The 16,469-nt window shown below is 40.8% G+C and overlaps 2 protein-coding genes across 2 annotated transcripts in view; both read right to left on the bottom strand.

Annotated features, from left to right (window-relative positions):
- C4BPA (complement component 4 binding protein alpha) overlaps positions 1–16,469 on the bottom strand; it is a 52,273-nt gene that overhangs the window by 5,931 nt on the left and 29,873 nt on the right. The window lies entirely within an intron of this gene.
- Positions 3,681–14,848, bottom strand: LOC128312965 (anaphase-promoting complex subunit 13-like). Its single transcript, XM_053208981.1, is given in 3 exon segments — positions 3,681–8,290; positions 8,888–10,152; positions 10,155–14,848. Coding segments are annotated over 2 exon segments (303 nt in total). The 5' UTR covers positions 10,222–14,848; the 3' UTR covers positions 3,681–8,290; positions 8,888–9,916.

The following is a 16,469-nucleotide window of genomic DNA, read 5'->3' as shown; positions in this document are numbered from 1 at the left end:
CAAGTGCCCCAGTTTATTTATTTATATTAAGAAAGAGAGAGAGAGGGAGAGAGAGAGAATGAGCCAGGGAGGGGAAGAGAGACAGGGGGAGAGAGAATCCCAAGCAGGTTCTTTGTTGCCTTATCTCACAAACCTTGAGATCATGACCTGAGCTGAAATCAAGAGTCAAATGCCTAATTGATTGAGCCCCCAGGTGCCCCTCACTTCTGACTTTTAAATGGTTAAAAAATATCCTTTATTAAAGAATTAAATCAATAAGACTCTAATGGGTAAAATAAATATGAGTTTAAAGTAGGTTTTCAAATTTCCAACAAACAAAAGTCCCAAACCTGGTAGCTTCACTATTCACAGATGAATTCTACCAAACGTTTAAAGAAGAGTTAATAAACAAACTAAGGGTTGAAGGGGGGTAGAGGAGAGGGGAAAGTGGATGATGGGCATTGAGGAGGACACTTGCTGGGATGAGCACTGGGTGTTATATGGAAGTCAATTTGACAATAAATTATTTTTAAAAAAATAAAGAAGAGTTAATATCTATTCTTGAACTATTCTGATGAAAGGAGAAGAAGGAAAAATTCCAAGTTCATTCTACGGGGACAGCATTACCTTGATACCAAAGCCAGAAAAAGACACCACAAAAAAAGTGAAATGTAGGCAATAATCCTAATGAACACAGATGCAAAATTCCTCAACAAAATATTAACAAACCAAATTCACCAATACATTAACGGGACCATCCAATATAATCAAGTGGGATTTATACCAGGGATGGAAGTATGGTTCAATATTTGCAAGTCAATTTATGTGATACATCAAATAAATAAGAGGAAAATTTTTAAGATAATATGATCGTTTCAAAACATGCAGAAAAAGCATTTGACAAAATACAACACCCATTCGTGACCAAAAGTTTCAACAAAGTGGGTTTAGAGGAAACATACCTCAACATGATAAGGTCACATATGAAAAACCATAGTTTTTCATCATAATGATCATGGCAAAAAACTGAAATCATTTCCTCTAAGACCAAGAACAAGACAAAGATGCCCGCTCTTGCCACTTTTATTCAACATAGGACTGGAAGTACTAGCTGCAGCAATCAGACAAGAAAAAAAAATAAGAGGCATCCAAATGGTAAGGAAGAAATAAAATGATCACTATTTGCATAGGACCTGATACTATACATAGAAAATCCTAAAGACTCCACCAAAAACCTATCAGAACTAACACATTCAGAACAGTCATAGAACACAACATTAATATGTAGAAATCTATTATGTTTCAGGGTGCCTGGGTGGCTTAGTCGATTAAGTGTCCACCTCTTAATTTTCGCTCAGGTCTTGACCTCACAGTCTGTGAGTTTGAGACCTGCATCAGGCTCACTGCTGTCAGTGCTCTGCCCACTTCGGATCCTCTGTCTTCCAATCTCTCTGTACTCCTCCCTGCCCCCCACACTCTCTCTCTGTCTCTCTCTCTTTCTCTCAAAAATAAATACATACTAAAAAAATAACTTGTCTGAGGTCCTCATACTCTTAGGATGATATAAAATCATGTGACTTACAGGGTATATAAAAGCATGTGACCCCACTTTCTCAGCTTTCAAACCTTAGCCCTGGAAAATAAGTCATAACCACATAATTAGCAAAACCACAACTTCAGTCAGTTTACAAAAATGTGTCCAAAGACAAGCAATGCCAACAAGATAGGTATAAAAAAGAAAAAAGAGAGAGAGAGAGAGAGAGAGCCAAGGGAGAAAACATAAGGTAACACTTTCTAAGGGAGGCTGGAAGTATTTCTTACGTTTTGGATAAAAGTTGCTTGGATGGATGAGATACAGGCAGGAATTTTGTCTTGGAGCAAGAATGTGAGCAAAGGTTTACAGCAGCAATAAGTTGGTACTGAAAAATGAGGAAGAAGGCAAGCTCAGAGACCGAAATGAGACAGATTGCAGTGTATGTTATCCTGAACATGGACCAGAAGAAAGGTGGGGTAGAAAATCCAGAAAAATCTAAAGGTATTGTGGCAGGTCTCAGTGACTTGCTGGACATAATCTACCTTCACTGTTTTGTAAAGGAAGAGGAGGCCAGGAAGACCAAGGTAATGGCGCTCATGGAAAACAATGAGAGTGTTGGGAGTGTGGCTGAGCTTTGGAAGAACAACAGAGGCAGCCATTTCAATTTCCAACCGAGGAGAATCACCCAGGATATATGAACTTCTCTACCTAACATTGAAATTTCTCTTAAAATACCTGCCACTATGATGAGGTAAAAAACTTCCCAACTAAAATGCTTCAGTACTCCGCTTACAAAAAACCTCTGAAGTTATTCTGTACTCTTAGGAACATTCCTAAAGCCGGAACAGCACGGGATCATTCTGGGGCTCGAGAAATTAATCTTGACAAAGGATGACAAGTGGGCACCTTGGACCTCCGCATTCTTCTGCTTGGCAGGTAATCCTTGTATCATCAGAATTTGGAAAACACCCAACATCATGTAAATAGAAAACATAGTCTCCATTGAAAAAGACACAGTTCTTGGGGAAATTTCTTCTCTGTTGAATGATTTTGTCATTCTGTGCAAAATGCTCTATGTTAAATGCTCTGACAAATGGTTTAAGGGACACAGATGTAAATGTTTAAAATAGTCTTAGAAATCCTTTCTTTTAAATAAGAGATTGTATAGGCAGATGAATAAGAAATGTTACTTTTATTGGCATATTTCCACTTACAAACTAAAAAAACACTCATGTCTGCATTTATAATCAGCACTACCTTGGTGGGGCCTGTAGGTCCTGACAGCCCTTTCGGGGCTCAGTGGTTAGGGACAATTATTCCCTGACTTGCAACACGATATCTTGCACTTATATAATGTTTTCAGTGTATACAGGGCTTTGTAATCTTACTCTGATAAATTCGCTCATTGTTTGTGATAATATAAAATTTTACTTTCTGGTTGGCAAGAGTTTTCTACTCAGTTATTAATGCCATAGAAAAATAATGAAATCTGTGAAAGACTGAAATCTTTAAGAATTGAACAGCATCCATTTAAATATAATACATTAATATAAAAATTAAGGGGCGCCTGGGTGGCTCAGTCGGTTAAGCGTCCGACTTCAGCTCAGGTCATGATCTCGCGGTTTTTTGAGTTCAAGCCCTGCGTCGGGCTCTGTGCTGACGGCTCAGAGCCTGGAGCCTGCTTCAGATTCTGTGTCTCCCTCTCTCTCTGCCCCTTCCCTGCTCACTCTCTGTCTCTCAATAATAAATAACCATTAAAAAAATTTAAAAAGAAACAGTGTCATGGCACTGTTTGTAAAAAATTAATTAATTAATTTAATTAAAATTAAAAGATTTTTGTGACTAGATGGGTTGCTCTTAGATTTGTTATATTATGTGTTCTGAGTTACCATGGCCTGTATCCGAAGGACTAAAATTATTTAAATATATTTCTCAATACATACTTCATGGTTCTTCTCCAAAATTGTATTGAATTATTGTCATACGATTATATGTAACTAATTCTTAACCAGGAATTATTTTCCATACCTTGGTTTCCACTCGCCCCCTTTCCTTATCATGTGTGTACTCACCGCACAGGACAAATGGGCATTGCAGTAGAAACAGGACCCCAAGGAGACACAGTGCTGGGAAAATTCCCTGCAACCTGGGGGACATGGTGAAGAGTCTCAGAGATCGTGCACTGCGACCCAGTGTTCTCAGATGTCCTGAATGAGGCTGAAGTGAAGCTCTAAGTCAGTAGGAAATTGATGCCCGAACCAAAAGTAAGTCTGAGTCACTAAAGGGGAGGGGCAGAATTAAGTACACCCGGTACTGGACAGGATCTGATGGGGCTCCAATAAAGCTCCAGGTCTTGGGGGAATGATATGAGCCTGACATGAATGTTCTCTCGGATTCCATGAGGATTTACAGATGTGACCCCGAGAATTTCTCAGTGTTGTGGGGAGCACTTGGTGGCTTGTTGTCTACATACAGACAACATTTCTCTTGGAGAATTCTAGATAAACGAGGAAAATGGTACGGGATGTGTGGCCATTTCTTCAGGGGTGAGGGTGAAGTGCTGCTCTATGCCATCTTCCTGCTGTGTCCTGTCTTCATGCACTGGTGTGAATTCCTGGTAGAAAGGCAGGAATAAAGAAGACGTGTAGTTCAATTTTATTTCTACACCCGTCAGAGCCTAATTGGAATAGAAAAAGCTTGCAAGTCTACCTTGTGAAAAGACAAAAATATAGTCAAAACAGCAATTATTCCCTCAGTATTGAAGTTTCCTTGAGTATCTATGATGCCAAGTTTAATCAATTGTGGGGTTACGCCATTTGGAGAGTCAAGGGAAATTTCTCAGCATGGTGTTTACAGCAAAGATAAAGCGCACATGGAAAATTAAGTGGGAGAGGATCAAGTGTGATAAATGGACAGAAGGTCACGACAAATTCAAGACTTTCTCAATGGCACTGGATCGGAGTGAAGGAGCTTCCAGCCTAGCATTGTATTTCTAACTAAAGCACTAACTTCTATATGATAGAAGGCATATTTGTTCATTGCCAGACTTAGCTTATTAATAGCTATCTGGGTGAAGACTGGTCCATTAATCACTGCCTCAGTCTTTCACTCAGCTTATTTCTTTTAGTCTCTGCCAAGGGCACAGAAGAAGTTACCAACCTGAATTTCGTGTGTCCCCTCTTGGACCAGCTGTGTATATTTGTCATTTAAAGATACACAGATATTCATCCACAGAGGATCATAAGCACTGGGAAATGTCTGAAAATGACCTACGCCACCCAGCTGAATTGAGGTAAGTGCAAATGAAGCATGCAACAGCCAAAGTGCTTAGCTCTCAAAACTAAAGAGGAACATTCCTCAGAAATAAGTGACTCAGAAATAAGTGCATCCGTCTGTAATATTGATGACAGCACACAATTCAATTTCCTTCCCTGGAGAGAAAAGAAAGTGGATAAACACACCATACAGTTGCTTCATTTTATGAAGAGGAACTAGAATAAACCCTGAGGATGTCAGATAAAAGAGGTGATTTCAATAGTTTAACAGAAGATTATTTTTTTAGAAAGCACTTCTGCTTATCATATTCCAACGTCTACATAAATCATTGCATTTAATTTCTTCAAATAAAAATATGACGTAGGTGTTATAGCTACATGTAACAGATGAGGAACCTAACTGGGAAAGACCCAGTAAATCTCCCACAAACCTTTCTCCTCAGTGGTCGTGTCAGACTCTGAACCCAGATTGGATTCAAATCCTAAGCTCCTTCCATTGTACCTTTTGGGGAACATCATCGGAACGATGGGACCACCAGTTTGCCTATGAGCTGGACCTGTACCCTCGAAGGCTCCCACGTCTCCCCTGTCTTTGGAATGTGGGTTCCTCTCTCCCTTTCTCACTCCTCCAGGCTGCTTGAAGGACATATCCTTGAAATAGTGATGTGGTGTTGAGAACACCTGCATGGTATATGCGACTGAAACCAGTTTAGGCCTCTTTATAAACTAAAGATTTGGTGGGAAGGTACAGGGATCCATCTGTCTTCCCGCCACCCAGGACAGTACTCATATGTCAGTTCCCTTTGCTTATTAAAACCACCCATCTGGAGGGGCCTGCCTCTTCTGTCTCTCCCTGCCCTCCTCGTAGAGGGGTCAGTTTCCCATTATAGCTGGGAAGCTACCAGGAGTGTTGCAAACCAACAGTGTCAAAGAATTTCCATCTAAAGTACGGGATCCTGAATCTATTACTTAGGGGAGTATGCCTAGGAACATTCTGCCTCTACCAGGGTGGAGAAGACCCCAGAACAACTCCTTCTTCATCACGTTGTATAAATGTCAGCGCCTCTTAACTGACCTATGGATACATTGCATCATAATGAAAATCAATAGCATTTTGATTTAAACAAATGATAAGCTGATTCTACAATTCATGTGGAATGTAAGGGATCAAAAGTTGTAAGAGCAATCTCTAAGATGAGGGAGGAGAGAGATGGAGGGGGGATGAAGGGGATAAGGGAGGAGAGGAGCAAAACCAAAGAACTACATGGCCACATATCAAGACCCGTTATGAATCTTCAGTAAATAAGATAGTGTGGTATTTGTGTAGGAAACCAAATGGACTAAAGGTTAACAATTGAGAGTCAGGTAATAAGCCCCAAGTAGGCACGATCAATTGATTTATGACAAACTGACACACTACAGAGCAATGGGGGAGACGAAGGTCCTTTCAATAAAAGGCACCAGGTCAATCGGATATGTACATGGGGAAAAAAGGAATCTTGGTTCTTTACTTCACACCGTGACAATTTTGGGTGGTCATGAATATAACTGTGAAAGTAAAGCCATAAATCTCCTAAAAGAAAATATGGGCAAATACAGTTGTGATCTTAAGGCAGACATAGATATCATTTCTTTATTTTTCCCCCTTTATTTATATCTATTTTGGCACAAGTTTATTTTTAAAAGGCATACAGGCAATAACCAAAGAAAATACTTACTCCAACCTTAACTCCTGCCAAGTATTGTCTGTCATAAAATTGTTCCACGAAGTTCCAGTCTGCTAAAGATTTTAAATCGATTAATCGTCATCCTCATCAGAATGTCTCTTCTTCTGTTGAATTGAACTGTTGTGTTTCACGAGTTTCCACTAAACTTTGTCCTGATACCTGCCCACTTAGTCGTCCGTCTCTTGCCGTCTATATAAAGTCATTCTCTATTGCTTTCGCCTTGGGGAACTTTTCAGGTGCTAAGTGGTCTGGCTGGCTGACCCGCCACTTGGCTTGCTTCCAGTTCCGCTACCTCACCAGGACCAAAATAATTAAAAGCTGGGCCTCAGAGAAGGCAACGGCATACTTTCCACTTACTACCATGTTTTGTTAAGCTTCTAAAGCCATAATCTGACAACGTTTTTGAATACAAGCAGACGTTAGGGAAGAGAATCGCTGGACTATGAAACAGCATTTTACATGGTAAGAATAATCTCTGGAAAATAAAATGTCCTTCAGTACGGGGGATGCTGATGATTCCAATGGCCCTTCCTTCCAGGCCATGCCGCTCCATCCCTAACACAGGACGCTCCCTCTCTTCACAATACAGTGGTTATTTGAACATTTTGTTGATAGGATTAATGTTTAGTAGCTGGCTTCTGCCCTGGACTATCAGCTTTTGTGGAGTGTGTGTTCGTCTATTCCCTGCTGTACCCTCAGCACCTGGCACACAGCAGCCTGTCAAAGAATGTTATGATTGTTGAGGTCAAAACAACTAAATTCTAGAAAAAGATTTTGGCATATGGCTGGAACACTAGTTCAAGCAGGCTAGATCAAGTAGCTAAGCATACAGAGTGACCCAAGGGCCTTGAGCATTCTGCCTCGGACGCCTACCTGAGCACAGCAGAGTGGATAAGCACATGCCTTGCCTGTGCACTTAGTGGGCTTGGCCACATGAGCCACCAGGCAATAGAGAAAGGGGCTGGGGATGCCAGGCAAGGGATGAAGAGAGGGACTAAGGCCACCAGGATAGATTTTTTAAACAGGATACAACCCCCACCATAAAACAAAAAAATAAAACTACAAAAAGACGCACAAAACATACCAAAAAAAAAAAAAAACCCAATAATCAAATTGAAAAAAAAATTTTTTTAAAGAAGCAAACCACTACTTAAAGTAAAAAAAAAAACTTGAAAAACTATAACCACAAAAACGTAGGAAATTATGCTTATCAAGCGCCTTATGAACATTAAATAAAAGGTAAGCTACCAGAGCAGGAATACAGAATTTTACAATACCTAACTCACCAGAGACTTTTTTTACAGATAATGTTAAAAATTCTTACAAATTATCAGAACTAGGTAGACCACGGAGCATGGATAAAAGACTTGCCATAGCACTTCACGTTAAGATGATATCCAAATGGTCGACAAATACAGGAAAAGTAGTTCAACCTCAGTAATCAGGAGGGAAGTGCAAGTGAAAACCACAATGTGATACCATTTCATACCCAGCAGAGTATTGCAAATACGTACATACATACATACATACATAAACAAACAAACAAAAAATAGCAATACTGTAAAGAACTTGCACGTTGTGCAGGGATAGGGTGGGAGGCTACCATGCGGTACAAGCACTGTGGAAAACTGCTGGACAGATGCACCCATCCAGCAGCTCTATTTTTAGGTACTTGTTCATCAAAAATGGACGTGTTCAGGGGCACCTGGCTGGCTATGTTGGTAGAACGTGCAGCTCTTGATCTCGGGGCTGTGAGTTCAAACTTCACAGTAGGCCTAAAAAATAAAATTGTTTTTTTAAAAAAATAGATGTGTTCAGCAAAAGACATGTGCAAAAATGTTCCTGGCCACAAACAAATGGAAAATACCCCACTGTTCTTTAACCCTAGAGTAGGCAAGTGAACAGTGTTAGATTCATGCAATGGTGGAATGCTTAACAGAAATTAAAATGACTAAACCTTGACTGCACACAACGTGGACGCATCTCACAAATATAATGGTTAGCAAAAAAAAAATCAAAGACATGGAAGAAAGAACACATAACGTATCATTCCATTTCTACGAAGTCCGATAACTTCAAACCAATCTGTGCTGTTAAAGTGAGGAGAGCAGAATTCTTTGCAGGTGACATGAAGGGGGCCATGACTTACTGAATTTTACTTTGAAGAAAAACAAATGTAAACATTTATCCCATATTTCTGATATATTTTAAGAAGTAAAAAATGTAATTAGATTTGTTTGCTCCGTTAGATCACTGTGATCATTAAGGATGTGATATAGCGACCAGTTATCCATACAAATGTATGTCCTTGAATATGGTTGCACTTGCTCGTAGGGAAACAAGGAAAAGGGATATATATTTGATATCCTTACCATGAGAAAAGTATCTCCGTGTGCATTCCTAACCGACTTCTTCCAAATAGCTTAGGCGATGATAATTGTGAAGACAATTTTGACCAAAGATTGCCATTTCAGATAAAGAATTCGGTGAGTTCCTGAGAGAACATTCCCAAATAAAACAAAAGCACAGGCGAGAAAAATAAATGTTGATACTTACTGACACAAAAGACACAACAGTCCTTTGGGCCCCTAGCATGAGAAGTAATACAGAGTGAGCTGATTCTATGACAGCCAGGATGGCTGCTGTACTTCAGGGCAGTCCCAGTTTTGAAGTGTGTCTGACGCAATTTGTTTATTGGAGAAGCCAGTCAGCAAATCAGGTGGAGGACCACCATCGCCTGGACACCCAAATGACAAGGAACATCAAATGGTAGCTTGAACACAGTACCTCAGCGCTTCCGCAGGAAACTCTTTGGAACAGACACCGTGATTTTCTTTCATCAGAATGCCTTTGTCCCACTGTTCAATGAACCCCATGAGTAATCCATAATGCATGTTTGTTGGTTGATGGCAATGACAGGAAGGAAAAAAGGCAGAAACATTTCATCTGTTCTTTCCTGTATGTGTGACAATTAGGAATCCCAGGAATCAGAGAAAGGATTATCTCAACACCCATTGTACCTGCGGGCGCTAAACACAGCCACTCAGAATACTTCTCAGAGGGGGGGCACGTGGGAAGTTAACAATCCCCTCATGTCCGCCTTCCTCTTTCTTTGTCCTTCCCTCTTTCTCTTCAATCGCCTGTGTCACAGGACACATATAAGAAGTTGGGAAATGTTAAACTCTGACAGTAAAGCAAAATCAGACTTAAAGGTCAATGTTTATAATCAGTCACCTTCAAACACAAGCTAGTGAATAAAGAACTCCAGCTCAAAGGGCTAACTAAGTATTCTGCATTCTTGAGAAATCTCCATCAGTTTCTCATTCCAGTGAGTATTGTCACATTTGCACTTTGCTGCCACAAACTAAGTGAGTGTCCTTTTCTGAGTACAGATTCGTCACTTAATGATCTGCATTAGGAGACTGAAGGAAAACACTTCGTATCTTTGTAATTTTTAAAAATCCGTCCACGAAAACAGAGCCAGCTCTTCCCGTAGGGGGAACATTCTCTCGGAGGTACTCTAAGGCCAGTGAGTCCATGTCACTTCTGGTTCTTTTAACAGATTCCGTGGTGCCACCCTTGTCCTCTTCCAGGTCAGGAAGCCCATTCAGCAGTATTGCAACATCTTCCTGCACGGCTTGTCCTCTCACCAAGATTCGTCAGTCAAATCCAAGATCCTTCCGTCTCTCTGCACCTCACTGTCCATTCTCCTGCCGCTTTGATCTTGTCAGATCCGTGTTGAGGCAGCGCTCCACCTGTTTCTGCCATTAACGTTCTATATATATCTGAAGTTCAATTATTTTTGACAAAGAATAAAAATGCAAGCAGGAAAGGGGCTGGGAGAGAAAGAGAGAGAGAGAGAGAGAGAATCCCAAGCAGGCTCAGGGCTGTCAGCACAGATCCCAAGGTGGAGATCGAACCCACAAACCATGAGATCATGACCTGAGCAGAAATCAAGACTTAGACACTGAACCGACTGAGCCACCGAGGCGCCCCCAAATTATACGTTTTAATAAAAGCAAATAAGGTCCTTTTTCAGAACTGTGTTTCTTTTCTCAACCAATAGCAAATATATAATCATCGTATTTTCCTTGCCTGAAAATGAACTCAAACAAAATGACTTTCCTAATCTAAATTGTAATACATCTGCTGCTACTCTTCTGGCTCTTCCTGTCCCACGGTCTACCTCTGAGCAATCCTTGCGTGGTTTTGACTTTGCATGTTTACTTTAGCAACTTCCAGCTGTCGTGCTGTGCCAGTTAGCGCTATGTTGCCTTTGGGCTCTCCAGTCACTGTTTATCGCAGCTCGGAGGTACGGAATCAGAACCGCTTGGAGTTTCTCAAGGTGATCGTGACGTTGAACTTTCTCAACAGAGGGTGCTAGAGGGACACTGAAGGAAGAAAGGACTGTCCCCTGTTCCCTGCTGTTTCCAGGTAGGTTAGCCCAGTGAGAAGAAGGTTCTGCAGCGGCACTCTGCCCCAAGCTTGTGCCCATCACACAGAGTCCGTCCCATGTCAACCTTGCAGCCCTTAGGTGGCCCGGCCATCACCTTCCTGTGGTTCTCCCGACAGGGATGCTATCTCAAGCCTCTTACCATGCCAGCTTCCATCTGCAAGCCCATACACCTGACCCACCTCCCAGCTCCGCCCTGCAGGATTGCCGTGGGGCTGGGCTCCCGCTCGCCGAGCACACCCGTGTGCCTGGCCACCACGCGCCGTTCACGTCACAGTCACCCAGTGCTCTGGTGCCCCTTCAGCAGCCCAGGTCCATGTTGCAGCCATCACCTGCAGGTCACTTAATGCGCTGCCTGAATTCTGGAGGGTCGGTTTCTGCAGATCAGCTCTAGTGCATGCCATGCCGCCCGTGAACTTCCCTGGCATCTAGTGGGTTCCAGCTACAGCCTTGGGAGGGACCCTGTTTGAAGTTTATTCTTCTCTTGCTACCCTCTCCCAGCCCTGGGATTACCATGTGGAGTTTCTTTTATATCCCATAGTTAATCTTTTATCGAAGTCTAATAATGCTTCATTAAAAAAAATATGACGTGATGTCTGCCTCGTGATTGGCCCCATTGATGCTTGCACATTTTGGCCTACAATAAAGGTAAATATAACTTAAAACTTGTAATATTCGAGCTTCCACTGGTATTGAGCCAGATACCATCTAAAGTTTCAAATAAAAAAATGACATTTTAGAAATAAAACTTTCCAAACTGCACAAATCCATTCAGAGTATTTAAATTTCTTAAATATTTTGAATAACAAGAATTCATACCTTTAAGTCTGCAAATGCGTTCACTATCAGGATCAGAATGTTGAGTATTTGCCTAACGTTGACAAAAACACAGAACTGGGGACAGTCACTCCTGGACTCACAAGAATTCTAGAAAGTAACATACCCCCCACCCCTTATAGCTCCCATCAATGCAAAACGGCAAAACTCTTACTTAAGATTTTTTGTAGCCGAGCCTCTAGCTTACCAGTGTCTTTCTCCCTGTGGTTATTAAACCTAGAACAGAAAAAAAAAAAAAATCACTTGATTTTAATTTATATTCTTCTAGTCAGAGAATAGGTGTTAGCAGGGGGTTCCTGGTTGTTTTTCTGAGGCTAAATTAAACTAGCACCAAATGAACGTTTCATGTAACTTGCTACAGTGTTTACTCATGGTGTAATTGCTCAGCACCACTGTGGACAAACCTCTGCAAGAAAGGTGAGGACAAATGAGTCATAATGGAGGGTAAACACTTCACCTAAAACAAGGAAACACGGGCAAATGTCCTACCTTCTAGGGTTGGGAACAATCAGTTCAGGAAAGAATCAAAGTCTCTCATTGTTAATGGGGCACAAGTAATGTGATTGTGGAAATGGGCGCAGGAACGGAGGGAGGAATCGGAATTCAGGGAGAGTATAGAGGCGACAATCTCCTCACCTGGCATGGTAGAAAGTCAAGTTGTAAAGAAGCAGGCAGAAGACCAGAGCATCTTTCTCTAGAGAAACCAGACGGTGAGGGAGAAGGCACTAATATTCACTAGGATCTGGAGACTCCCACCCCATACTTGTCAGCTGACAGGACACCCCAAAACTTAGTGGTTCAAATCATGTAGAACTTGGTTTTTCTTTCATGGAAAAAAGAGGTATAAGAGCATGTAGGATGGCCAGCAGCCCTGCCCAGTATGGTCAACCAGGGACCACTGTCCCTTTCTGCTTGTTGTCTCCACGTGCCTTGGGGTGCTGTCCTCCTCAGCAAGGCGGAAGTTGGCTCCAAGCACCTTGTCAGCCCTTTGCATGAGGAAAGAGGAAGCAGAGAACAAGCAGGGGAGTGACTGGGAAGTTGCAGCCGTGGGGAGGCTCTTGCTGAGGGGTCACGTGTCCTGCTGACATTTAAAATGGTGCAAGTGATTCTGTTCCTTAAAATAAAAGCGGGAGGGGTTAATTTAGGAAACCAAGGAGCAGTTTCTGCCACAACTGCAATTTAAATGCCTCACTGTACCATCAACCCTGCAAGTAAGCCTAATGCCGGCAAAAGTTGTTCATGTCCAGAGAACTTTCAATTAGGTGATTTGGGCTTTGCTCTTATAAAAAGAAAAACTGACCAATGATCGTTCGCACACTGTAAGGAGAATGCCTCTCTATTTCAAATAGCTCCATGGAGACAAGAACGAATCTAGTAGAAAGAACAAGATGCAATTTTTTGGAACAAAGAATAAAAATCTTTTGGAAGCTCTAATGAAATGGTCTTAAAAGAAATTGAAATATTCAACAAAGGGCCTGGAACGTAAAGCCAAAGAAATTTCTCGAAAAATATGTGGAGCGTTGAGGGTAGGAATGAAGACAAAATGCGTAACAAAGGTACCTAATGAACAAAGGGAAACAATATTGGGTTAATTTTATGTCCGTGAAGAGAAAACAATGAAGAAACGTTATTAAAGAAGTTATATGAGAAAATTTCTCAGAACAGAAGAACATGAGTTTATAGATTGAAAGGGCTCATCAAGAACTGCATATAATACATGAAAAAATGAAATTTAGCAAAGTTCTTGGCATGATATTTTAGAACATCGTGGGTAAGGAGTGTATCCTAGAAGTTTCCAGGGTAGGGGGAAACATCAGGTCAGAAGGTAAGATACGCTCTGACTTCTCAGTAGCTGTACTGGAGTTAATAGGACAATGAGGAAATTCTTTTTCCTCTTTGACAATGGAGAAATTCTTTCAAAATGAGAGGGAAAATTATTTTAACCTAGCTTTCTATACCCAGCTGAATTCTCAATCAAGCGTCAACCTAAAGACGGTTTCAAATATGTTAGGACGCCTATTTTTACTTCCTATGCATCATTTCCCAGGTAGTTCCGAAAGGATAGGCTCCAGGAAAATAAAAAAGCAACAGAGAAGAAAGCACGGATCCAAGACCCAGAGCAAGTAACAAAACCGAATCTGCAGACGTGAAAGCAGTCGCTGCACAATGCAGTATACAGATGTCCCGTCTATATCACTAGGACGCTGCACTTCAGCACAGTCTGGACAAATTCCAAAGGTCACTTCTGCCTCCTTTTTTGCTCAGACTTCTTCTGGAATCATTTAAAGGTACTCTGCCTTTTTACCTGTAAGGACAAAAGGGAGGTAATCAATCAACACCTTCCAGAAGCAGATCTCACTTAACAACTGATGGCAATTATCGGATCGATACCCCAGCTCCCTCACCTGAGAGTGGTTACCTACTTTGAGGTGTGAATTCATCATCTTTACCAGTTTCCCTGGGATTAGGCTCTGCTCATCCTGGTAGACCTTGGGAGAACAATCCATGGAGACTAAAAAGGGAGTTGATAAGTATGTGTTGTCTCCAAACATTGGGACAATTTCGAGGGACTGAAAAATCTCTTGGAGCACTTAGGAGGACTTGGAAATAGAAAGAGGGATAACGAAGCAGGCAAACAACATCACTAAAAAGAACACTATCGACCGGCGTAAAATAAAAGACCGTTGTAAAGAAAAGAAACATGCCCACAGAACACTACTTGCTCAGTGCAGTGATAATAAGTAAATGTTATACCACTGCTTTAACTAAAATTGGGCAATAGCCACGTTGGAAGAAAGAGCGAGAAAAAGCAGATGACTTGATCTTTGGCTGTGAACGATAGATAAATGGATAATTCATTTAAAAAGAAAAAATATATACTCTCTTAAAAATATGGTGATAAATACCCGGGAAAAAAATGCCCCAAGAGGTGACAGTGGATCTCTGGGACAAGGGAAAAGGAATTGTGCGGGTCTGATTGGTTCACTACTTTGCTAAAGGTGCACATATTTTAAACTAATTTCAAAGATAAGTAGAGTTGCTAGGTCAAGAAACAGTTGCACTTGTAAGGTGGTTTATAATTTATACAATTATGTACAAAAACTGAAATGTTCAACATGAAATTTCAATTAAAAATGGAAAGAGAGAAAGGAAAAAAAATGAAATGGAGTCATTTATACCCAACTTTATTATTTCAGTATTTGTTTGCATATACATGCATTCAATTTAGACAGTTTTGAGATGCATATATACTATTCATCTAGGACCTGAGACATTTATCCACCGAAGAATCTACTGTTAAAGAATGAAGGAAGAATTCATATCAGTGTGGAAATAAGACTCTGCACTGCTCATATACTCATAGAAAATGTTAAGGAAGGAAGCAAGGATTGGCATTTCAAGCCTCAACTACGTCTTCTGGACAGATAATGAATGAAGCTCGAGGTAGATAATTCTTTGTATGATAATACTCGAATAATAGGAAAATATAATAGGAGATAATAGGAAAATATAAGCATATTTTGTTATTCCATTATAATCCACCATAAAAATGGTGTGGAAGGAGACTTTTCAGATAGCAGGAACATTAGTTTTCCTTATGAAATTGGGAGAAAGTATTCATTCCGAACCCATGCCAGTATTCAAACCAATTCATTCGTATCAGCACAACATTCTTAAACACAGCTGCAAAAATACACCAAGGATTTTTACGTAGATAATACATTTAAAACATCATCTAGTTCTCTCATATTCAGCAGTGATAATATACAGTATCAGTCACAAATGAGGTTTTCTTGTATGCCAGAGAAAACCTGTCTTACGGAAAAAAATAAAGTAAAATAATGTGATATGAATCACAATGAAATAGAAAACTAATTCAAATAGCTTATAACAAAACAAAATAAGCAAACTACTGTTTTTTAAAATTATTACTTAATTAGTGAAAACTCTTCTGAGTCGAAGTTTGGTGGCAAAGAAGAAGGATGGAGGCATATATAGTCACCCTCTCTGGTGGCGAATCAGTGAGAGCCAGTGGGTAAACCAACAGTCGACTGATATTCAGCCACATTTCACCCCAGAGAACTGGTCAACACCCTCTCCCCCAGTCCCTGCTAATGTTACAAGTTGATAAACAGAAACACACCAGAAAGACACAGACATGAGCTAAATGGTGATGGGTTTGAGTTTTCTCTGCTTGCAATGGCATAGCTCCTGCTAAGGTAAGATGATGCAGGCAATTCAGTTGCTTTGAAATGATACATCTGCCCCGTTCTCATAAGGTGATGCCATTGTTTTTCTGAATGGTCTCAATTTCATCTTAGGTTTTTGGTATCAAGTGCCCAGGCTCCTTTCCTTTCTCTCACTGAAACCCTTGATGACCAACAGACTGAACGAGTTCCTCTGCTACAAAATCTTCTGAAAAAGTCTTTTTTAAGCCTGCTCAGCTCATGCATATGACTAGCAATATTTTCCACAATCTTAGATCACATTGGAGAAGAAAAATTTGGCCATGGGGGAGGGGAAGGAAATAAAAGGAAAAAAAAAGAAAAAAAAAGGTTAGAGAGGGAGGGAGGCAAAACATGAGACTCTTAAAAACTGAGAACAATCTGAGGGTTGATGGGGGGGTGGGAGGGAGGCGAGGGTGGGTGATGGGCATTGAGGAG

This window comes from Acinonyx jubatus, chromosome E4 (genome assembly GCF_027475565.1).
Source record: "Acinonyx jubatus isolate Ajub_Pintada_27869175 chromosome E4, VMU_Ajub_asm_v1.0, whole genome shotgun sequence".
Classification (NCBI taxonomy): domain Eukaryota; kingdom Metazoa; phylum Chordata; class Mammalia; order Carnivora; family Felidae; genus Acinonyx; species Acinonyx jubatus.
Note: the sequence above shows the minus strand (reverse complement) of the source record. Positions and strands in the feature narration are given on the sequence as shown.